Source organism: Cucurbita maxima, unplaced genomic scaffold (assembly GCF_002738345.1).
Source record: "Cucurbita maxima cultivar Rimu unplaced genomic scaffold, Cmax_1.0 Cma_Scf00024, whole genome shotgun sequence".
NCBI lineage: Eukaryota > Viridiplantae > Streptophyta > Magnoliopsida > Cucurbitales > Cucurbitaceae > Cucurbita > Cucurbita maxima.
Window position 1 is genome coordinate 1549476 of NW_019272040.1, and position 22007 is coordinate 1571482.

General features: G+C 37.1%; 5 protein-coding genes across 9 annotated transcripts; 4 read left to right on the plus strand and 1 right to left on the minus strand.

Annotated features, from left to right (window-relative positions):
• Positions 1-923: 923 nt before the first annotated feature.
• Positions 924-3644, plus strand: LOC111497844 (gibberellin receptor GID1B-like). Its single transcript, XM_023148825.1, has 3 exons — positions 924-1021; positions 1127-1685; positions 2046-3644. Exons 2-3 carry the CDS (start codon positions 1647-1649, stop codon positions 3033-3035), a joined length of 1029 nt encoding a protein of 342 aa, XP_023004593.1. The 5' UTR covers positions 924-1021; positions 1127-1646; the 3' UTR covers positions 3036-3644.
• Positions 3645-6586: 2942 nt separating this feature from the next.
• Positions 6587-8384, minus strand: LOC111497825 (LRR receptor-like serine/threonine-protein kinase ERL2). The gene is made up of 2 exons (XM_023148792.1): positions 8042-8384; positions 6587-7897 (listed from the first exon to the last, which is right to left on the minus strand). The coding sequence occupies exon 2, from the start codon at positions 7887-7889 to the stop codon at positions 6675-6677; it is 1215 nt and encodes a 404-aa protein (XP_023004560.1). The 5' UTR covers positions 7890-7897; positions 8042-8384; the 3' UTR covers positions 6587-6674.
• A 1427-nt stretch (positions 8385-9811) lies between these two features.
• LOC111497796 (T-complex protein 1 subunit zeta 1-like) lies at positions 9812-16441 on the plus strand. 3 transcript variants are annotated; one of them, XM_023148751.1, is made up of 16 exons: positions 9812-10226; positions 10305-10368; positions 10653-10788; positions 11206-11357; positions 11456-11503; positions 11734-11826; positions 12787-12893; positions 13167-13281; positions 13365-13451; positions 14295-14499; positions 14588-14682; positions 15257-15325; positions 15413-15520; positions 15631-15749; positions 15999-16113; positions 16207-16441. In XM_023148751.1, the coding sequence occupies exons 1-15, from the start codon at positions 10093-10095 to the stop codon at positions 16072-16074; spliced, it is 1608 nt and encodes a 535-aa protein (XP_023004519.1). In that variant the 5' UTR covers positions 9812-10092; the 3' UTR covers positions 16075-16113; positions 16207-16441. The 3 variants fall into 3 exon arrangements, 2 of the variants coding, with proteins under 2 accessions (XP_023004519.1, XP_023004517.1); XR_002720669.1 differs by having other exon boundaries at positions 9814-10226; positions 15999-16139; positions 16232-16441; XM_023148749.1 differs by having other exon boundaries at positions 9815-10226; positions 15999-16441.
• Positions 16442-16782: 341 nt separating this feature from the next.
• On the plus strand, positions 16783-19270 carry LOC111497781 (probable LRR receptor-like serine/threonine-protein kinase RKF3). Its single transcript, XM_023148724.1, has one exon. The coding sequence runs from the start codon at positions 17079-17081 to the stop codon at positions 18969-18971; it is 1893 nt and encodes a 630-aa protein (XP_023004492.1). The 5' UTR covers positions 16783-17078; the 3' UTR covers positions 18972-19270.
• A 502-nt stretch (positions 19271-19772) lies between these two features.
• On the plus strand, positions 19773-21897 carry LOC111497887 (methyl-CpG-binding domain-containing protein 4-like). Of its 3 annotated transcripts, XM_023148892.1 has the most exons (3): positions 19798-19889; positions 20018-20085; positions 20923-21897. In XM_023148892.1, exons 2-3 carry the CDS (start codon positions 20077-20079, stop codon positions 21424-21426), a joined length of 513 nt encoding a protein of 170 aa, XP_023004660.1. In that variant the 5' UTR covers positions 19798-19889; positions 20018-20076; the 3' UTR covers positions 21427-21897. The 3 variants fall into 3 exon arrangements, with proteins under 3 accessions (XP_023004659.1, XP_023004658.1, XP_023004660.1); XM_023148891.1 differs by lacking the exon at positions 20018-20085 and having other exon boundaries at positions 19773-19889; XM_023148890.1 differs by lacking the exon at positions 20018-20085 and having other exon boundaries at positions 19773-19889; positions 20930-21897.
• Positions 21898-22007: the final 110 nt, after the last annotated feature.

The following is a 22007-nucleotide window of genomic DNA, read 5'->3' on the forward strand; positions in this document are numbered from 1 at the left end:
AAAAAAAAAAAAAAAAAAAAAAAAAATCCAGACGGAACCCCTCGTCGCCACGTGCTTTGGCGTTGGCCGCACGCAGGAAACTCCGTCTCCACCATTTTTTATTTCTTTTTTAATTTTTACACAATTTTTTTAAAAATTAAATAACATATTAAAATCAAATCTTCGTAGTTTTAACCTATTTCGAAACGGATAATAAAACACTTCGAATATAAAATTATCGGGTCAAAGGGAGGAAATTTCTAGAGCTCTCGTAGTATCGACTTTTATTATTTACTATAATTGAATTTCTTGTTATTTTTAACGATGCTAATATGATTAAGGAGTAACGAAAGTAGGGTTTGTACAGATGTGTAGTGTCGGAAGTTTAAATACGTTAATAAAGTCATTGTTGCGTTCATTATTACTAAGATAGCTTTTGTAGTGATTGTGATATATTGACGTGTAAATGTATAATGTCCAAAATGGCAACTTCGTTCAACCCTACTCTGACTCTTATAAGTGCATGGAAACCCATCAATTGGTGAGTGTAACGAAACATTTCTTATAAGTACATGAAAATCGTTCCCTAGAATACGCGTTTTGAAATCGTGAGATTGACGACGATACGTAATGAATCAAAACGAACAATATCTATTATCGGTGGGCTCGAGCTGTTACCGAAGTGTTTATGACCGAATTATTACGAAGACTTTAATTTTATGGTCCAACATGTCGATTTCAGATAATTCTAACCAAGTAGTAAAAAAAAGACAAAAGCTATAAATTTAACCCACTTTTCAAAAAGCAAATCCCAATAAATACCAAAAAAAAAAAAAAAAAAAATATTGAATCATTAATGAAAAAGAACCAAAAAAGACCCAAAATGGCTCTGACATTTGCTATTAGCCCATTGTTCAGCCCGATCTTTCCATTACATTAACATCGACTGACCTCCAAACCCTATAATCAAAGGAGTTGTTCATCCACATTTTAAATATTTCGGCACAAAGGGAACGGAATCAACAAAGCCTTAATGAAATTCGTAAGAATTTTTTGCAGATTTGTTTATATATGTTTAGAGATAGATTTGTTGATTTGATTTGAATTGAATTGGATTGTATTGAATTGAATTGAATTGAATTGGTAGGTCCCTTATGAACAGTTGAATTCGGCCGACCGATTTGTCGTCTCTCTCGCGTCTCCGTCCACCACCACCGTTGTTTTGTTTCTCTTATTTGCGATTTTGACCATCAAACACTCTCGCTTTCTCTCTTTCTTTCTTTGTACTTTGTCTTTCTTTTTATTTCTCTATTATCCCCTTCGCTTGATCTCCCTGCCTTTTCTGAGACTTCTCTGTTCCCTTCTTTCTGATAAAACTGTCTCTTCAATGCCCTGTGAACCCAAAACGAGGTATCAATCAAGGGGAGAAAAAGGGTGTTTAACACCAATACTCCATCAGGGTTATGTTCAATCATCGCCATAGATTGATTTGAAGGGCTTAGAGAAGAAGGGGGAGTAGCCCATTTGGTTGTTTCTTTGTTTGTTCTTGTTGCCATGAGAATCAGAGGGTTTTGGTTGTTTCTTTGAGTGGATATCACTTGCTCTGTTCTTAATCTTTGTTTGATTCTTCGTTTTGGGGTTTGTTCTTTTCTGGGTGTCAAGAGGAGATGGCTCGGAGTAATGAAGTCAACCTTAATGAATCTAAGGTACTTTTGTTCTTTCTTAATCTGAATTCATTTCTTGCCTATTTTGCTAGATTTTGAATTGGGTTTTGCTTTTTAAGGTTATGATTTTGGGTTTACAAGCTTTCTTTCTTGTATGCTGAGTTTTGGGCAAGTTTTTTAAGCTTCTTGGGCAAGTTTTAGGCTGTCTTTGTGTATAGGTGATGGTTTTTGGCTTAGAATGATTTGCTCTGTGTGTATTTCTGGTATGTTTTTGGGATTTTAGTTAGATTTGCTGCATAAATGCTTGGAGATAATGCCTTCGTTCTTCAGAATAATCATGTTCATCCCTGATTTTACTTGGTTTTCACTTTCTCTTAATTGGGTTGTTATCTTGATGTGTAGAGCGTTGTTCCATTGAATACATGGGTGCTTATCTCCAATTTCAAGCTAGCTTACAACATTCTCCGCCGCTCGGATGGGACATTCAACCGTGAGTTAGCGGAGTATCTTGAGCGTAAAGTTCCTGCCAATGTGATTCCTGTTGATGGGGTTTTCTCGTTTGATCATGTCGATCGAGCTTCTGGCCTTCTTAACCGAGTTTATCAGCTATCCCCTGGAAACGAAGCTCGATGGGGTATCGTTGATCTTGAGAAGCCTCTAAGCACGTCTAAAGTTGTTCCTGTCATCCTGTTTTTTCATGGGGGGAGCTTTGCTCATTCATCAGCCAACAGTGCTATCTATGACACGTTTTGCCGTCGAATTGTAAGCATCTGCAAGGCAGCTGTTGTCTCGGTTAACTATCGTCGGTCGCCTGAACATCCATATCCATGTGCGTATGAGGATGGCTGGGCTGCACTTAAATGGGTTAAGTCAAAAACATGGCTGCAAAGTGGGAAGGACTCTAAGGTTCATGTGTATTTAGCTGGCGACAGTTCTGGTGGCAACATTGCTCATCATGTTGCTGTGAAGGCAGCTGAAGAAGACATCGAAGTCTTAGGCAATATCCTTCTTCACCCGATGTTCGGTGGCAAAAAGAGAACCGAATCTGAGAAGAAACTCGACGGTAAATACTTCGTAACCATCCAAGACCGAGATTGGTACTGGAGAGCCTATCTCCCTGAAGGAGAAGACAGAGATCACCCAGCTTGCAACATTTTTGGCCCCAAATCCAAAAGCATAGCAGGACTCGACTTCCCGAAAAGCCTAGTCGTCGTTGCCGGTTTGGATTTAATGCAAGACTGGCAACTTGCTTACGTGCAAGGGCTGAAAGACTCCGGTCACGACGTTAAACTTCTCTTCCTCGAACAGGCGACAATCGGGTTTTACTTCTTGCCTAACAATCAACATTTCTATTGTCTAATGGATGAGATAAATAGCTTCATCAACCCGTAACTGTTCATACAACTAAAAAACACTAAAAAAATGCTAAAAAATGCTGCAACACCTAACAGAAGCTTTGACATAAAAAACTTGGGTTCCTTTTCTCCCCTTTGCTGTAATGCTTGGTAGTGTTATATATATACATATATGTATATGTATATATGTATATGTATAGGTTATATACAATATTAACATCATGGGACTCTGCTTCTTTGCTGCTACTGCTGCTTATTCAAGTTCAGGAGCCAAGTGGCCAAAATTTATGGAGCTGATGAGATAGATGCCAACAAAAAGCCCAAAGAAAGCTTGCCTGCCTTGCTCTTCCAGCCATCCAGACAAGTGAGTATGTGAAGTTTAGGGGTAAATTTTGTTGGTTTATCAATGTTTATGAGCATTCTGACTGATAAGACACTAATTTTTTCACAAAGTTGGATTTGATCCATTTTGTTTGTGAATTCTGTGTTATTAAGTGTTCTTGTTTGTATCTACTTCTTGGTTTTGTTCTTGCTAAAGATCTAGTGAAGTAGGGGACATGGGTTGCCCACGTCTTCTCCATAAATAGCATGAAATTTTGCAGCCATGCATAAATGATTGGTCAAATCATGGATTTCACTTTCCCTACAACATTGATTTTGATTATTTCTTGTCATTTCCTTGTAGCTTTTTCTTAGAAAGAGGGGGTGTGCTTGGCGTTTGGGATAACTTCAAACTCTACACACCTCCTTTTCATTGCCCACCATGTTTGTTTGTTAGGTTGGTTGTTTTGGACGTATGCGCTATGCCCCATGACCCGTGTGAGATCTCACATCGGTTGGAGAGGGGAACGAAACATTCCTTATTAGGGTGTGGAAACCTCTCTCTAGTAGATGTGTTTTAAAACCGTGAGACTGGTGGCTATATGTAATAGAACAAAGTGGACTATCTCTATTTGTTGTGGGTTTGGGCTAGTACAACCCATCTAGTCGGCTCGTCTGGTTGGTTCACTTCATCCGTTTCAGGTTGTTCATTGATCTGAAACTTATTAGTGTTTTTTTTTTATTGATTGATTTTAGGACTGGTGGCGTCCTTGATGAACGAACGTTGTAGTAGGATCAGATAATTCTCTCGAGAAAAGGGTAGAATTGGAAGAAAGAAAGTAAAAAAAAGTGAGAAAATCCAACATTGAAAAGAAAGGTTTGGCCAAATCCTAAGAATCCAAAATGGTTTGAGTAAGTGGGCATTGGGAAGGATGGGATTATGTCCTAAACATACAACAAAACATTGACTTTTTTGTCCTTGTTTCTTTTTTGGATTTTCTAAATCATTTTTTAACTACGTCGTTCGACGTGACTATTTTTTAATAATGATATGAAATTACCGAACAAAAAAATTGAAGTTTTTTTTGTAATTTCAATTTTGTGAGATTGTCGATGGGGATGTAGTTTGTGAGATCTTACATCCGTTGAAGGGGGGAAATGAAACACCCTTTATAAGAGCGTAGAAATGTCTCTTTACCTGATGTGTTTTAAAATCGTGAGGCTAACGATGATACGTAACGGGCCAAAGTAGACAATATCTGCTCACGATAGGTTTTAGTTGTTACAAAGTCGATCAGTCCTCTCTACAAATGAACTCATGCCACAATGACTCAAGTCTTTAAAGTTGGTCTAGTTAGACCACTATCACGTAAGATATACGAAAAACACTCGTTTTTCACTTCCATAAAATCATTTCGTGCATGTAATGAAAAACGCTCGAGTTTCGATGCTAATCTCTATAAACAATTAACAATTATTTGCATTTGCTTTCAATTTCTTGTGGAGGAAGCAACACTCATTAAAACTGTTCCCTTTTTTGGGAGACTCTAAGAATTCCCCTTTCAACAATTAAAACTTTATTCCATTTTTTAAATTCTTTTAAAAAATCACTTCGTACTTTTTTTTTTTTTTTGAAAGAGAAAATTAAAGAAATAAATGATCTTAGTTTCATAAATTTATCGAATTATTATTTTATGAACTATTTTTTTAAAAAAAGATCATAATGTTCATGCATAAAATTACTATCGATAGGTATAGCACTCGGGTGTAACTATCCTAATATTATAACACCGTACCCAAATCAGTTAGAATATTATTAAGTCGGGTAACGAACGGTCCTTCTTTATACTTTATATATTTTTTTTTTTTTTAAAAAAAAATCGAACTTTTACTTTTAAGCCCCAAAGTTTCAACTTAAAAATTGCAAAATGGGCACTTTAAACATGAAAATTTGCAAAATGAGCACTTTCATGGAGGTGATAATTAAGAAGGGAACTTTAGAAGGAAGCATTGAAAAGGGAGGGAACATAAAGTATGAGGGCCCCTACTTGGATATAACATTATTTATTTATTTATTTCTATTTATTTTATTAAGAGTAAAAAAGGATAAAAGTATTTATTTAATAATAAAATATGGGCCATTAATCCTACTTGTGGAACAAACTTTGGTAACTTATAGCCTTCACTTTCTAAAGTGATTTATTGTAATTCAAGCCTTTATTCACTTTTTCGTCTTTACAATCTTATGATTCAAACAACAAATCGGTATTATTACGTTTCGATGCTTCTAAAAGAAAATTTTGAGTTATATTCAAAATTGACGAGAACTAATTAGAGAAAGAAAATCGAAACAGTCAAATTATGCACCAATTTTACGGAATGTGTATATGGATTGTATTGCAAGAAATTTTATCCCGAGCTATGGGCAAAATTGTCAAGTTAATTGGGAGGACCACATAGTATAACCCTTTTCTTCTACTTTCGTTTGATATATGTTTTCGTTTAGTTGAACTCAACCCAATTCAAATAAGTTGATATCCCAACACAAGCTATACTGGATGAGTTGAGTTGATCGGGAATTTGATGGAATGTTGTTAGTTTATTCATTTTTGCTTAATTGGTAGATGATTACTTCTATCTTACACTTTCACTTCTCTTTATAATCTCCCATGTGGTTTAATTATCACTATCTAATCTCGTATTCTATAAATTGTCTTCTTTCTTCTTCATAAAGTTTAATGAGGTTAGATCTGATCGGTTTGCTGAATATGAAAATTAAAATAAATTTTGTTTTTATCGAGTCAAAAAATAACATTTAATTTTTAGTTACTAACATTTTAATTAATAACAAATATAAAATAACATTAAGTAATTATACCTATTTCATTCTATATATATATATATAAAGAAATTCTCATTAATAATTCCGACTATATATAAAAAAAAATCATTATTCACATTAAACTACAATAATCAAATTTTTTTAAAAAAACAAAAGCTATTAAAAGAGAGAGAGAGAGAGAGTAAATCAAAGGGGAAATTATAATAGAAAATGAAAAAATAAATAAAAACGTACATATAATTGAATAAACATTTGCACTCTCCTAAAAACAATTATATAAATAAGAATATTCCTATTTTCTGAACCCCAAAAAACGAACAAAAACAAATAAACGGATACTAAAAAGAAAAAGAGAAGAAGAAAACACATTCTCTGCCGCAAAGATTTTGTATATATTAATTAATTAATTATCGGAAACTATATTAAAAAAAATCATTTTCTTTATTTTTTTTTTTCACCTTTAATTACTTTCTTTTTATGTACCTAATTAATTAATTAATTACTTCCCAAATTTCACCCTCTCCATTCGCCGCACTGTTCCGTTGGCCGAGTTTTCTGGTTGCCGGCCTTCTCCGGGCACAGTGTTTGTATCGGCGGTACCATACAATTGTACTGCAAGCACAATGAGCTACTAAGAGGAATCTCCGCCGTCGGATTGATCTCGATTCCGGTCAGAAAATTGTGCTGCAAATACAGAGTTTGAATATTCGCAGCCAACAATCGGTCCACGAGGCTGTTTGGAACTTCTCCCGTGAAGTGGTTGTTGTTCAGGTACAGATTCTGCACGGTGGAGAACATTGGCGATATCGGACCGGAGAGACGATTGTAGCTGAGATCAACGGTTGGAATCGCCACCTGAGCAGCCGGCAGGACTGGACCGGTGAAGAGGTTCCGTTGCAACTGGAGGTTAACGATCGGAAAACTGAAGATACGCGTTGGAATGGTTCCGGTGAACTGGTTCAGGCTGAGGTCGAGATAGTTCAACTGGTTGAGGCGGCTGAGGAGGCGGAAGACGGGGCCGTTCAGGCGGTTCCATGAGAGAGAGAGGTATTGGAGAGAAGGAGGAAGAGAGTCCGGTATAAGATGTCCGGTGAGATTGTTATGCTTCAGATCAAGACGATTAAGGCTACGGTACGGAAACATAGGGACTGTGCCTGTGAGGCGATTATGGCAGAGAATGACATTGGATAACTCCGTAATCGTTCCAATGGAGCGAGGAATTTCTCCGGTGAGTTGATTGAAACTGAGGTCCAGAGTCCTCAAACTCCGAATCTCACCGAGATTCGCAGGGAGAGTACCGGAGATGAAGTTGCGACTGATAGCAAGAAAACGGAGGTTCTTCAGTTGGAAGAGCGTCTGCGGCAGAGCTCCAAAGACTCGACCAGGAACAATGGTGAACTCCGTGAGTGCTGAGAGCTTGCCAATGGCAGGATTGATCCGGCCAACCAAACCAGGCGAACCAGCGCGAGGATCCCCTAGGTTTAAGGCAACAACTCTATCAGAATCACACAAAACACCGGCGAAATTACAAGGATCGCCTGTGAAATCCCAAGATGCGAAGAAATTAGACCCAGGCAAATCCTCCAAACTCTTCCGAATCGCTTGCAGAGCCAAAAAATCAATCGGATCCAAAATCGCATCCGATAAACAACAGCATTGCGCTAAACACAACAAAATCAAAACAAAACTCCTCATCCTCGAATCGCTCCGCTTCTTCTCCTCCGCCATTACAAGCCCTGACACAGACGAACACAAACACAATACCGTTATATAGAGCAATCAACTGAACACATCAAGAACTCTTTCTCGTGAGAAACAACGAAGAGGTTGAAAAAGGAGGAGGATATCTCGTGAGAAGCCTCTAAATTAATGGCGAAAACCTGCAAAAGAAACTCCAAAACCGCGAGATCGATTAGCTTCAAAGAGACGCAAACGAAGAAAAGCTCAACGAATCTTCAAAAAGAAGAACAAATTAAAATCTCTAATCTCTGTACTGCGAAGAAATTTTACGGCTTCTGAGAGAAGATTCATTGACTACAGCCACCGCCGCTCTGCAACAAACCAAAAACCGCTTTCTCTTCTTCGTTTCTTTAATGGCAGAAACATTTATTTTATTCGTTTTGTTTATTTTCATGTAATTTTCTTTTCGCTTTGGGGTTTAGGTTCGGAGGAAAACGGTTGTCCGAGCCTACGTGGGGTATCACATGCCGGAGAGAGTGGATTGGCTTGAGAAGAAGAGACATAGAGGAAAAAGGCATGACGGCCGTGAGAGCTTTTGGTTGACGTGGACTTGACGGCGTTAAGTTAAAATAGTCACGCGAAATGCACTTTGTGATGTGACAGTGACAGCTGTAAGCCTAATAGGATTTGCCACGTCAGTTATTGAATTAAGTTGTACGCTGTAAACGGCCGTAGAGGAGTGACTTTATTTATTTTTAATTAGAGTTTTGGAATAGAATAATTTATTTTATTTGGCTTGTGAATAAAAATTGTTGGGAGCTCTTTTTCTTAGTAATAATTTTTATATTCAAAACAAACATCATTTTTTTAATATTAAAACTCGAGGAATAAAATTAAAGAACGAAAATAAAAAAGTTAATTTTAAAATCTCGTTAAAAGGAATAATTTCATTAATTTACAATTCTCGTCAACATCATTCTCATTTTTAATGAAATCTACAATTTTTCATTGTTCATTTTACGGCGTTTATTTTCTCTATTTAAATTTTTAATAAAAATAAAATTTTTATTTAATTCGTAGGGAATATATTCTTATTAGATAAGATTAATCTTATTCTAATTTATACAAGTGTAATGATACTTAATAATATATTTATTAATTATTGTCGCTCTAATACAAAATATATTAATTGTGCTAATTAATGTAATCTTATTTTAATTAAAGGATGATTTTTAATATTACCAAAATTGTTAAAATAAAACTATATGAATTAATTATTTATTTTGTTGTTTTTAATTACTTGAATATTCCTACTATTTTTTTTTTAATGTTTTATTCTTATTTTTTCAAATGGATCATAGTTCGGTCTCGGTCTCTCGTGCCAAGGATTCAACCCATAATTTAAAATATAGATTTGATACATGATGACTCTAACATTTTCCTGCATTTCCGTCAACGTGACCACATTAGCTACTTAAATTAAACTGCTTCCAAGAGTGAAAGACATTATGCAAACCAACCCGAGTTATTTATTTGTATATTTATTCGCATTTGGATATGAATTCGATATTATTCATATATCTCTTATTTACTCGAACGGTATAAAAATAATTTTAAATATAATTTTGTTCGGAAGAAAGGGCCTTACACGTTGGTAGGGAGAAATTACCCTCCAAAATTCAATTTAAAACTTGCAACAAAAAAACCAATAAACCGACGAACCGATCGAACCGACTGGTTTGATTCGGTATTAAAAAATTGGACATCTCGGTTTGGAATTTGGTTCAGTTTGTCTTTTAAAAACAAATAAAAAACCGGCAGACCGAAGTTATGTATATATTGAACTCAAAACCCTAGCCGCCCAACCAACTCCTCGTTTTTGTGCAACCAATTGTCTCGATCCATCCGTCCGAGCAGTTCCCGCCGTCGCTCGCCGCCCACCGACTTTTCAAGCCACCGCCGCTCGCAGCCTACGCACCTCGCAACCCTCCGCCGTTCACAGGTCTGTACGGAGAACCGAACCGATTGGTTTTGAGCATTATTGGACATTGGTTCGGTTATTTATTTGGCCAAAAACGGAGGAAACCGAACCGGTTGCAACTTCGAGTCATTTTTGGGCTACGCATTCAATGTAGCAGCACATAAACCCTGCCGTAGTTCCGCCATAGCTTTCCCTCCTAAACCATTTCCATTTTTACTCTGTTATTTGCTTCTGGTCCTTCACTGAGCTCGATTCGCAGGTAAACGAAAAATGTCGCTGAGAGTACTCAATCCAAATGCAGAAGTTCTCAACAAATCCGCCGCTCTGCACATGAATATCAATGCCGCGAAGGGCTTGCAAGATGTCCTCAAGAGCAATCTCGGTCCTAAAGGAACAATCAAAATGTACGTCGTTATTTATGATCTTCAAAATCGCTTCCACGTTTCGATTTCTCTCATCACTTTTCGTATCTATATGTTTAGGCTTGTGGGTGGTGCTGGAGATATTAAGCTCACCAAAGACGGCAACACTTTGCTTAAAGAAATGGTTAGCGCTCTCTGCCCTAAACCCTATTCTAATCTCAGATCTCTTATTTCAATAGATTTTCCGCGTACGTCTTGAATTGGGTTTGTTATTATTGATTTTTTTCACCATCGGGTTTACACAACGGAGAAATATTGCCTAAATTGCTGGGTTGTTCATATATAAGCTCATTACTCATTTATTGACGCAGAATCCTTGGAAAATTTTCACTACCATTCACCCAAAAGAGATTTATTATATAGGAGAACATTAAGTGTTCAATCCATACTTGTTTTCTATGGTTGCAGCAAATTCAAAATCCCACAGCAATCATGATAGCACGAACAGCTGTTGCTCAGGACGACAGCAGTGGAGATGGTACTACTTCTACCGTGATTTTTATAGGCGAACTTATGAAACAGTCAGAGCGTTACATTGATGAAGGTTGGTACTTTTATTTTAGTGGTACCGTTATTTACAATTATGGTTCATAAAATGTCAAGATTCTCCGTGGGATATGTGTTGGTACTTCTGAAAAAGTTGCGTGAGTGATGGAATTGTATTCAAGCTCAATACAGGCCTCTGTGTGGTGAAAAAGCTAGCAAGAAACACTTTGTTGTTGGAGAAGTACACATAGTATAAATGGCCGACTTTTCAGAAACATATTTAAAATGGATTCTTCAACTTGAAGTTATCGATGAAAATTTGTTTGATGTCTCTTTATTATGTTATTTAAAGAAGAAACTTTTAATCCTGGGAATGAAGCTTCTTTACATCTTATAGGAATTGGTTGATATTCTCCTATGGGTGTGTGTATTTATTGGTATTTTTTGTTCTAATGGAGTTTAATAATTGATCCAGGCATGCATCCACGTGTCCTGGTTGATGGTTTTGAGATTGCCAAAAGAGCAACTCTTCAATTCCTTGAACAATTTAAGACTAATGTTGTGGTTGGTGAGGAGCCGGACAAAGAGATCCTTAAAATGGTGGCAAGAACGACACTAAGAACAAAGGTTATTTGACCTCACTTTTTCTCTTCTTCTGTGTAATTCATGCTGAAACTTTTGCTGTCTCATCTCATATGTTTCTAATGGTTCAATCTCATGTACAGTTGTATGAAGCATTGGCAGATCAATTGACTGATATAGTAGTTAATGCAGTGAGTACTCATCTCTTAGTGACTATAATAACATATATGACCTGAGCTCAGATTGAAAATTCTAAGCCTTATTTTTCCTTTTTGAGAAGAGAAACAAATTTCATTGATGAATGAAATATAGAGAAATCTTATATAAATTATGATCATATGATTGTAGACTGTTGAACATACTGCTATAGATGATTGCTTGTACCTTTTTTGGCTTATGGGATGTGTTTGAATTATTACAGGTGCTCTGTATTCGTAAACCAGAAGAAGCCATTGACTTGTTCATGGTGGAAATCATGCACATGCGTCATAAGTTTGATGCTGACACTCGCTTGGTATGTCTAATATTCTATGAGAACTTCTTTTGAATGAGAAATATATTATTAAAGAATCCAAAAGGATTCTGAATATATTCCCAATCCAATAACCAAAGAGATAGCAGAAGTGATCTCCTATTGGCATTATAAAAGAGAGAGCAACTGCAGAACTTTTTGGTTAGAGATCCTCATCTTAGCAATGGAAAAATTTAGGATCTCATTCACTTGATATAAAAAAAAAACAGTTCGATTTTAGCTTTGTTTCCACTATTTCATTGCTTTGTTGCATATTGGTCAGTATGTTGCAGAAGTGCTCTATTATCACGCAAACAACGTTCCATTTCTGAGAATGTTCTCCACAGTTCTGTCAAAATTAATCATTTAGTGGTTTTTCTTTTCTTTTCTTTTTGTTATTCTGAATGGATTCTTTTTGGGTTTTTGTTAGAATACTTTCGTGCTATCTATGGTTCTTTCATTAGAGGAAACAGGTTGACACATTTTTTTGCATCCCAGTTATTTTTCCACTATATTCTTTAGTACATCTCTCTTTCTTTATGAAGTTCTGCATTTTCATCTTTTTTTGTGATGGGAGCATTTGTAATTTGGAAAAGGTATAGAAAACCATTATCAAAAGGGCATTTATACTTCGAAAGGAAATAGCATTTCTATTTTCTTTATGTATCTATTTGTTTCAATGGAAAAGTAGAGAACGGTTTTGCCTCCATTTTCTTAATGCTTGTAGTTTTAGCTTTTTTGTGAAGAATTGTGCAATTATTTTGGTTGATTCATGTTAATTCAAGAGCTTTGTTCCTTTCCTCTTTTTCAAAATCTCATCTGTTTGACAGAGTGTGTAGATTTCTTATTTTATCCTAATTGTACATTCTCAGACTTTTTCTTTTTCCTTCTTTCATTCCTTTATTTATTTATTTTTTTGTTAATACTTTAATATTTCTCAATTCTCTGATCATCATTCACTAGGTTGAAGGTCTTGTCCTTGATCACGGCTCTAGACATCCTGATATGAAACGGAGGGCTGAGAATTGTTTTATTTTAACCAGCAACGTTTCTCTGGAATATGACAAAAGGTATTGATGAGTCTTTCTTTAATTTCTATATCTCCATAGTTGGATAAATATGTTACTTGTAATGTTGAATCTATGTTTCGTGTTGTTTCTGCATTCCTAAATGTAGAATAAATGCATGTTTCTATATTGCTGCCCCAGGCCTGATGTACTATGGCATTGGTGGGTTGAATTAAACTAGTTATCCTGAATATGAAATGTGGATCACATTCATTTATAGCTTTATATCACTATAATGTATTGTGAACATTGATAAATTGATGGCTTTTCTCTCAGTGAAATAAATGCTGGATTTTTCTACTCTAATGCGGAACAGAGGGAAGCCATGGTTGCTGCTGAAAGGCGTCAGGTTGATGAAAGAGTTAAGAAAATCATTGAATTGAAAAACAAGGTAAGAATGCTAATGTCATGCATGTTAGTTATTAAAACCATCTGCACTTTTTAATTGTTGTCTTATATTCTTGTCATATGCAGGTTTGTGCAGGTAATGACAACAACTTTGTTATCATAAATCAAAAAGGAATTGATCCCCCATCTTTGGATATGCTCGCAAGGGAAGGGGTAAGGCTGTATTTCTTGAAGTTGCCTTGGTCATTGTTTTTTCTTTCTTCCCTTGATACATTCGGTGTGAAATGATGTTTAAGCCTCATCATGAAAAGACTTATTGTAGCACCTTGAAAGGCTGATGAACTTTAAAAGCCAATCCCATCACCATTACAAATGAAATGTGTTGTAAAAAAATATGTCCATCATTTGGACCAATCCATCGGTGTATAGCTGAGGAAACACAATTTCAGTATGTTATCCTTTAAAAGTTGATGACAAAGGTCCAATGATTTCCCAAAGATGTCTCTAGAAGTAATATGTTTTGGATTATAAGTACGATATTTTCTTAACGTATGATGGTTTCTGACAAATTTGACTTCGAAATCTGTTTCTCATGCTTGTACAAGAAATATGTTTCTCATGTGACTTCAAAAATATTTGGAAAATTTCTTATGATATTTGATTTTCTTTAAGACTTTTACTTTAAGAGTTATTAGAAACATGTAATCAATTTGTTCAACTTGTCAGGAGTACAATGTTTTTATTCTTTTTTCTTTTGAATAATATGTTTAAATATTGCTATCGAACTCTTTTTTCTTTTATTTGAAAGTGATTGAGATGTACATCAATATTTGAACGTCTTTGAACAATATTTTCTTATAAATGTATATTTGATTTTTGTCTGTCATAAGTTACTAGAAAAAAACATATTGCGTTGTAAATTATATGTTATTCTATTTCGCATGATTAATAACCATTACAATTTATGTGATGAAGGGGCATGAAATCTTGGGTTGACCGCCATTTATCTGTCAACTTATATTCATTTTTTTCATACATGCTATGGATCTACCGTAGATAATTGCCCTTCGTAGAGCCAAGAGAAGAAACATGGAAAGGTTGGTTTTGGCCTGTGGAGGAGAGGCTATAAATTCTGTTGAAAATCTTGCTCCTGATTGCCTTGGATGGGCTGGACTGGTTTATGAACATGTTCTTGGGGAAGAGAAATATACATTTGTGGAAAATGTGAAGAATCCCCATTCGTGTACAATCTTGATCAAGGGTACTTCATTGGAACTTCAGTCCTCATTCATGCAAAATCTTATTAATCAATTATAGTCTTTTTCTCATTAGTATCCATGATGGTGCAGGACCTAATGATCACACGATCGCTCAAATTAAGGATGCTGTCCGTGATGGTCTTAGATCTGTTAAAAACACCATCGAGGATGAATCCGTTGTCATGGTAAGGTTATATTTTCTGGCTGTAATTAGACATGCAACTGAATAATGAATGTGCAATTTGTGTCAATAGAATTATTAGTCTCTGCTGTAACTCGAGATGTAAGGGTGCATCATTTGACTAAAATATTCGAGAAAATGACGACCAAAAACCACATCCTCAAGGCAACTTAAGAGACTGCTCTCTGTAACGTCCTGGATACAATAACCGATGTTGAGCATTTGACTTTCTTACTTCCACATTTGGCTATTCACATGATTTCTTATCCACAAATAGAAAAAACGATATGTTTTTTCCTTCTCGTCCTCCCAATTTGTTATCAGTTTATCAACAGTTATAGCCTCGCCGCTTCAGTTATGGTACACCGCACTACAATTTGTTTTGCTTCTTGACCCTATGAATACAATAGAGGAACCAAGTTTGTGTAATGCTTTAACTAGGAAATAGCGTGATCGTTGAGATTTTCAATCTACATTTGGCTACCAATGTTTGAGATTTTCCTGCAGTCAATCTACATTTGGCTACCAATGTTTGAGATTTTCCTGCAGTCTTAAGATATGACTGGTGGAACTTTCAGGGTGCCGGATCCTTTGAGGTTGCTGCCAGACAACATTTGATAAACGAAGTGAAGAAAACAGTAAAAGGAGTAAGTTTCCCTAGAAGTATTCTCCAGCGTCCTTTAGCATACTTTTCATTTACCTCATTCTATTGACCTTCTCAACCATTATTACAGCGCGCTCAACTTGGCGTCGAAGCTTTTGCCAATGCCCTTCTTGTGATTCCCAAGACACTTGCTGAGAACTCTGGGCTTGACACTCAGGATGTGCTCATTGCTCTTAAGGTATAGTGTCCCTAAAAACCCCCCACCGTGCGCTTTGTCATATAATTCTACCATGTCCCTCCTCTGAGGCTGTTACGATATTCTAACTCTTCCTTTCGATTTGAATCCAGGGAGCGCATGACCGGGGCAATATTGTCGGGCTAAACCAGCATACAGGAGAACCAATCGACCCCCAAATGGAGGGTATCTTTGATAACTACACAGTGAAGCGCCAACTTATCAATTCTGGGTACATGCCTCATTTTTACTCCTCTGTTCTTGCTGAAGTTCTTCCCAAGCTCTAGTGTCAATAACAAATGTGATACAGAAGTTGTCATGATTTCTAGCTTTCTAGTCTTTTGCCATTTTCAAGGAATATAACTGGCTGATACCGTCGTCGATAGGTCCAACGGTTTTATACCGTTCTTTTTCCCCTTCTAGTCATATAAATGATCATATTAGTAGGGGTATTGATTTGGTCACTCTTCAACTTTTGCAGGCCTGTAATTGCGTCGCAGTTGCTCTTGGTGGACGAGGTAATTCGTGCTGGGCGCAATATGCGCAAACCTACTTAGGTAGGTTTGACATGTAATTAGCCTTGATGATCTGCTAGATTGAGTGTTGAGCTACCTTCTTGGAGGTATTTATTAACTATTATTAGGCCGGCAGTGATATTTGGTTCACATGGTGGTTTGTGTGAAGTACAGCGGTGGGTTTTGTGCTTGAATACAGGTGATTGAGCGAAGCAGCTTTACCGAGTGAAATTAGTCAGTTCTTGAAAGTGAAGCCGCACTCGCCTTTCGATTCCTATTCGAAACTTCTCTCTCGAAGAAAGCTCTGTTACGCGTACCTTTTGGTAAATTTTTTTTGCATTTTAATACTTTCTTCCTAAACGTCTATTTCAAATTTCGATCTTATTTTAAAGCTTGAAGTTTCTTCCCATTGGAAACTTCTCCCTATTTTGATCTTATTTTTCAAATTCTAACAACAACTTAATTCATAATATTGACAATATATTTCTAGAAATTTGTTATTTCTTGTTTTTTTAGTATAAAGTTGGGTTGAAATTTAAAAATAGGACGATAACTGCAACTGTCCAATTTATTACGAAAAAGATAGTTTCTACTTACACTTCGGACTTTCGAGTTGGGTCATGATGAACGGATTTGGTTCAAATAAACTCAAAGTACTAAATTATTTAAATGTTGGGCTAAAGTATTTATTAATTTTAATTCAATAAAATTTTGAATGGATGATTGGAATAACATGAAAGGTAAGATGGGCACAAGATCCCAAGAAAAAAAAAGCCTCCCAAATCAATGGAAGACATGAATGAATGATGAAGTATATGAACAGTCGATGACAAATTCTTTTTTTCAAGAACAAAATCAATTATGATCCGTGGATTCAAATCGTTTGAGGATAATTCTAAGGATCAATCCATTTTGAAGTTACTGGGAAGTTGCCTTCAATTTCCTCCACCGAGCTTCTTTCCAATGGGAGCTTTTTCCAAGCTCCGTCGTTAATGGCTGCTTGAAGAATCAACCTCCATTATCTCCAGGATTCTCTACCAATTCCCATGATACCTAGGACCCTAAAATCAGTTCCGATGTCCATTTCTTCCCATCCCCTTCTCCTTCTTCTCACCATAGTCTCCCTCTCCGCCGCCGCCTCCTCCTCCGCCGCTGAATGCCCTCTTAACTTCACCGTCCTCCGCCAGTTCTCGCGGGGCACTACCGCTTCCCGCCCCGACTTCTCCGATGACTGTCAATACATCCGTCTTGGTCTCCGCCTCGTCCTCTCTCAGTACCTCAAACTCACTGGCTCCTTCTTGCCCCCTGTGAACTCTTCCGATTCGTGCTGGAATGCTTACCAATCGGTCGTTGATGAAACTCGGCCAAATTTCAACGTTCGGACCTCTTGTGGATTTCAAACTGGCTGGATCTCTCAGGGCTGTATGAATATCACTACCAAATCGGAGTTCGAGAGAGTCGTTTCTAAATCGGCGCTGACTAGCGTTGCTGCGAGTTGTAATCAATCGCTCGAAAACGGTTCCCCCTGTGCCTCGTGCACGACGAGGCTCGCGATCGTTCAGGCCTCGTTTTTGACCGGTCCGTCAATCGGCAATGTCACCGATTGCCCTGCCTATCCGTCGATCTACGCGGCGGCGTTTGCAAATCCATTCGGACCGACGGATCAGGGAACTGCCAAATGCTTGTTCTCGCTTAATCCTCTCTCGTCGGGGAATTCATCAGGCAAGAAGCTGAACACAGTGGTGTTGGTGGTTCTGATTTGTTGCAGCGTCGCAGCAGCAACGGCGGCAGTAGTCGCCGGCGGATGGTTTTTCTGGCGAAAACAGGGGAAATCAAAGAAAAACGACAGAATTCGTAGAGTAGAAACAGGAATGGGTTCTGGATTGGAATCCATAAGTGCAAGCACGACGCTGGTGAAGTTCACATTCGATGAAATCAAAAGGGCAACGAGGAATTTCTCAAGAGATAACATAATTGGAAGAGGAGGCTATGGAAATGTGTATAAAGGGGTACTTTCTGATGATTCTGAAGTCGCATTGAAGCGGTTCAAGAACTGTTCTGCAGCAGGGGACGCCATTTTTGCACACGAAGTTGAGGTAATTTCTAGTGTTCGACATGTTAACCTTGTTGCTTTAAGAGGTTATTGTATTGCAACAACGCCATTAGAGGGTCATCAAAGGATAATTGTATGTGATTTGATGAAGAATGGTAGTGTTTATGATCATTTATTTGGGTATTCTGATAAGAGATTGAGTTGGCCAATTAGGCAGAAAATTGCCCTTGGCACAGCCAGGGGATTGGCTTACCTCCATTATGGAGCTCAGCCCGCCATTATCCATAGAGATATCAAAGCCAGCAACATTCTTTTGGATGAAAATTTTGAACCAAAGGTTGCTGACTTTGGTTTAGCTAAGTTCACTCCTGAAGGAATGACTCATTTGAGTACTCGTGTTGCCGGGACGATGGGGTATGTAGCTCCCGAGTACGCGTTGTACGGTCAGTTGACGGAGCGGAGTGATGTCTATAGCTTTGGAGTTGTTCTTCTCGAGCTTTTGAGCGGGAGGAAGGCGCTCGGGGTGCGGAGCGCCGATAGCCAGCCGTTTCTAGTGACCGATTGGGCTTGGTCCTTGGTTAGGGAGCAAAAGGCCATGGATGTTGTTGAAGAAGGTATGCCTGAGCTGGGTTCACCTGAGGTTGTTGAGAAGTATGTGTTGATTGCTGTTCTTTGTTCACATCCACAGCTCTATGCTCGGCCATCAATGGATCAAATCGTGAAAATGCTCGAAACTGACCTCTCTGTTCCTTCAATCCCTGAGAGACCCATCTCTTTGGTTGCGGAGATTGATGAAATAGAGAGATCTATGAGTAGTAGTGGCTCTGTTCAGCATTCTGGTTCTTTTGGCTTTCATGGTTACACGTTACCGAATGACCGAAAGTAGGGCGGGGCCGGTTTCCCGATCAAAGAAACCGACCCTGTTTTTCAAAGAGCAAAAGGAGGAATCTATTCGAGAAAAAGAGCAGCTTACTAACGATCAGTTGCATGAGAACTAAAACACAAACTAGCTCTAGACTCCTATTGAAGGTTGTAGCGGGGAATTTTTCGTAATGAGTTATTTGTTTCGTATGTTGGGTTAGTTGGATGGTTCGAGAATTAGATGCCATGCTTCTACTCCGTTGTAAAGAGAGATAGATTTGTAAGTATTTAGTTTTTCTATCCCTTTTGAAGCTCACTCTTGGAGAAATCATAGCCGTGAAATCCCATGTTGGTTGGAAAGAAGAACGAAACATTTCTTACAAGTGGAAATCGAGAGACACGAAGCCCTGAAGTGAAAGTCTAAAAAAGACAATATTAAATTTATATGCTTTCCAATATTATTAAATTTTTTTATATTAGGTTAATAACTTCGAGATTTATGCTAATTTAATTTTTGAATTTTTGCAAATTTAATTTTTAAACCTTCAAAATTATACCGGAAGATCATCTAAATTTTTAAAATTCACATATTTACTTGAAATTTAAAATTTTATCTAATAGATAAATTTTTCGAAAGATAAAAATCGAAAGCTCAATTAAATAGATTATGTATCATTTATCGACTCGGGTTATTAAACACATATTTTATCGATAAATATTTTTTTTTAACAAAATAATAATAATAATAATAATTTTTAAATATTTAGTAACGCATGATAATATGAGTTAGCCATTAAAAAAATATATAATGTAGCAGCTCTGCATCATTTGATGCAACTACCAACAAATTCCGCTAGGCAGTTGGAGATTGGAGACCACACCAGAGAGAGAATCGTCCAGCGGCATGGCTGCCGTCAAGCCCCCCAAGACGACGCCGGCGAAGGTACGGCCGGAACCCCATCCTCGTTCTCCTATTTGTTCTATATATCCTCACAATTTTCCTTCTGATCGGATTCAATTGATTTTCTTTCTTTTGGCTTCTTCGGAAATTGAAACCCTTCAATTCCGAAGATTCAAATGGAAAATTGGTAACTAGAAAAAAGTTCTACTAAAACTGATGCTGCTTGGAGATGGTTGAGATTCCTTTATTTTCCTCCTTTAACAAGTACTATGGCATAACCGAAGTTTTGTTCAGAATGTTTTATGATAAAATAGGGATAAATTATTCGATCCAGCCGCTGCCTCTAAATGACCGTATAGTGGATATTCCCTAATATCAACTAGACACAAATTTGAAGTACTTTTGTAGTTTCTCTCATATGTTCATTAGTGTAAAATTTTCAGTTTCTTCTAATAATTTCTAGTAAACAGGGGATTTAAATCTTGATCCATAGGGGAGACTATCACTTGAGATTTGCTTAACCATGGAACCAGGGCGTTTTGCAAAACTTGATACTAGTTTGTAGGTCAATCTCTTAGTATTTTTTTAGAATTAGTGCTCCTTTAGATCAATTCGCAGTAATTTGAACGTAGCTATACAGAAATTCTTGCAAGTGAGTCAAAATATTTGTTGGCAATGGCAGTAGGAAAGTTGTCTTTGATATTCAGAGTTAGCTGTTCTAGCACTCAATTTTATTCAGTTAGTTCTTGACTGTGTTCTTTAGATATGGTCTTGTCTGTTTTGTCTTAGGATATGGTGAATTTTATGAGAATTTTGAGTGCTTAGTATTTACTAAGATTGTTTTACAAAGTCCAAAGTCTATTTAAAGTCATATCATCACTGGATCAATTTGATTTTTCCAAATCTTGAAGTTTAGAGTGAAAGTTAAGGGATCATAAGTGTGAGTTTTACAAATTTCAACTTGGAACTTGCTGGGGATCTTTATTTGTGGTTGCATTGGCTTTGAATCTATGAATAAAAGTCCATGTTAATTATGGAAGCCTCTTTTGGAGTAAGCTAATGAGCTAGTTTATAGGCTCCAGGGCTGCCAGTAGGTCTGTATGCTGCGCAATGCGAGGAATGCTTCAAATGGAGGTTGATTAGCAGCCAAGAAGAGTACGAAGATATTAGAAGCAGATTGATAGAAGAACCCTTTACTTGCCATAGGAAAACCGACACTTCTTGTGAGGATCCTCCCGATATCGACTATGATACAACTCGAACTTGGGTCATTGACAAGCCTAACCTCCCAAAGACTCCAAAAGGTTTCAAGAGGCGTCTGGTGCTGAGAAGGAATTTTTCTAAATTAGACGCTTACTATGTCACACCAACCGGGAAAACGGTTAGATCATCTACGAAGATGCTAACCTTTGTAGAAGCAAATCCTCAATACAAGGACATACCTCTTTCAGACTTCAGTTTTGCAGTCCCAAAAGTAATGGAAGAAACTGTACCTGAAAGCATCTTGAAATCTGGCTTTAGTAGTTGCAAAAGAAGTAAGAAAACAAAGGATGAATCTGTTGATATTGACGGAAGATGACAATCAGTTCATTGCAGCATTCAAGTGTCTATTCTTTGAGAAAAAACCAGTTAGTGAAAGGATTCTGCTGATTTGGATTGAAAGATGTAGCTTGGTATTTCTCCTCCTATTATTGTACCATTTTCTTTTTCATTTACAAGGACCATTTGGACTGTTGTATATATGGCCATTTTGATGATACTCATAGAAGATTCTTGGACTTCGGATGAGTTCGACACGACTCTTGAATAGGGTCAAATACTCGGATAGGTGTTCTTACCATTTATTGATATGAGCAGGTTAGGTCAGTGTTAGATACTTAAGTTTTTATTGATATGAGCAGGTTAGGTCGGTGTTAGATACTTGAGTTGTTTAGTATAGCATAGATTTTGTTTAGAGTTCGAGCGAGCGATAAAACCATCATGATCGGCCTTAGGTTCCAAATCGACAAGCTGTTGTTATTAAGTGATGTTATGAATCATTCCTTAAATTGTTTTAGTAGCATCTTTTTTATTCCGTTGTCCTTCATCAAAGGCTAAGCTATATAGCTTCAAAATACTTTTTGAAACGTATGTTAATCGATCCAGTGGCACACCAACCAT

What these genes read in the sequence shown, in the direction of transcription:
- LOC111497844 (XM_023148825.1), top strand. Translation starts at nt 1,647, where the DNA reads ATGGCTCGGAGTAATGAAGTCAACCTTAATGAATCTAAG. An exon ending in TCAACCTTAATGAATCTAAG is followed by an intron (nt 1,686 to 2,045) that starts GTACTTTTGTTC and finishes CTTGATGTGTAG; the next exon opens with AGCGTTGTTCCATTGAATAC.
- LOC111497825 (XM_023148792.1), bottom strand. Translation starts at nt 7,889, where the DNA reads ATGGCGGAGGAGAAGAAGCGGAGCGATTCGAGGATGAGGAGTTTTGTT.
- LOC111497796 (XM_023148751.1), top strand. Translation starts at nt 10,093, where the DNA reads ATGTCGCTGAGAGTACTCAATCCAAATGCAGAAGTTCTCAACAAATCC. An exon ending in AGAGCGTTACATTGATGAAG is followed by an intron (nt 10,789 to 11,205) that starts GTTGGTACTTTT and finishes TAATTGATCCAG; the next exon opens with GCATGCATCCACGTGTCCTG. An exon ending in AGGATGAATCCGTTGTCATG is followed by an intron (nt 14,683 to 15,256) that starts GTAAGGTTATAT and finishes TGGAACTTTCAG; the next exon opens with GGTGCCGGATCCTTTGAGGT.
- LOC111497781 (XM_023148724.1), top strand. Translation starts at nt 17,079, where the DNA reads ATGATACCTAGGACCCTAAAATCAGTTCCGATGTCCATTTCTTCCCAT.
- LOC111497887 (XM_023148890.1), top strand. Translation starts at nt 19,778, where the DNA reads ATGCAACTACCAACAAATTCCGCTAGGCAGTTGGAGATTGGAGACCAC. An exon ending in CCAAGACGACGCCGGCGAAG is followed by an intron (nt 19,890 to 20,929) that starts GTACGGCCGGAA and finishes TATAGGCTCCAG; the next exon opens with GGCTGCCAGTAGGTCTGTAT.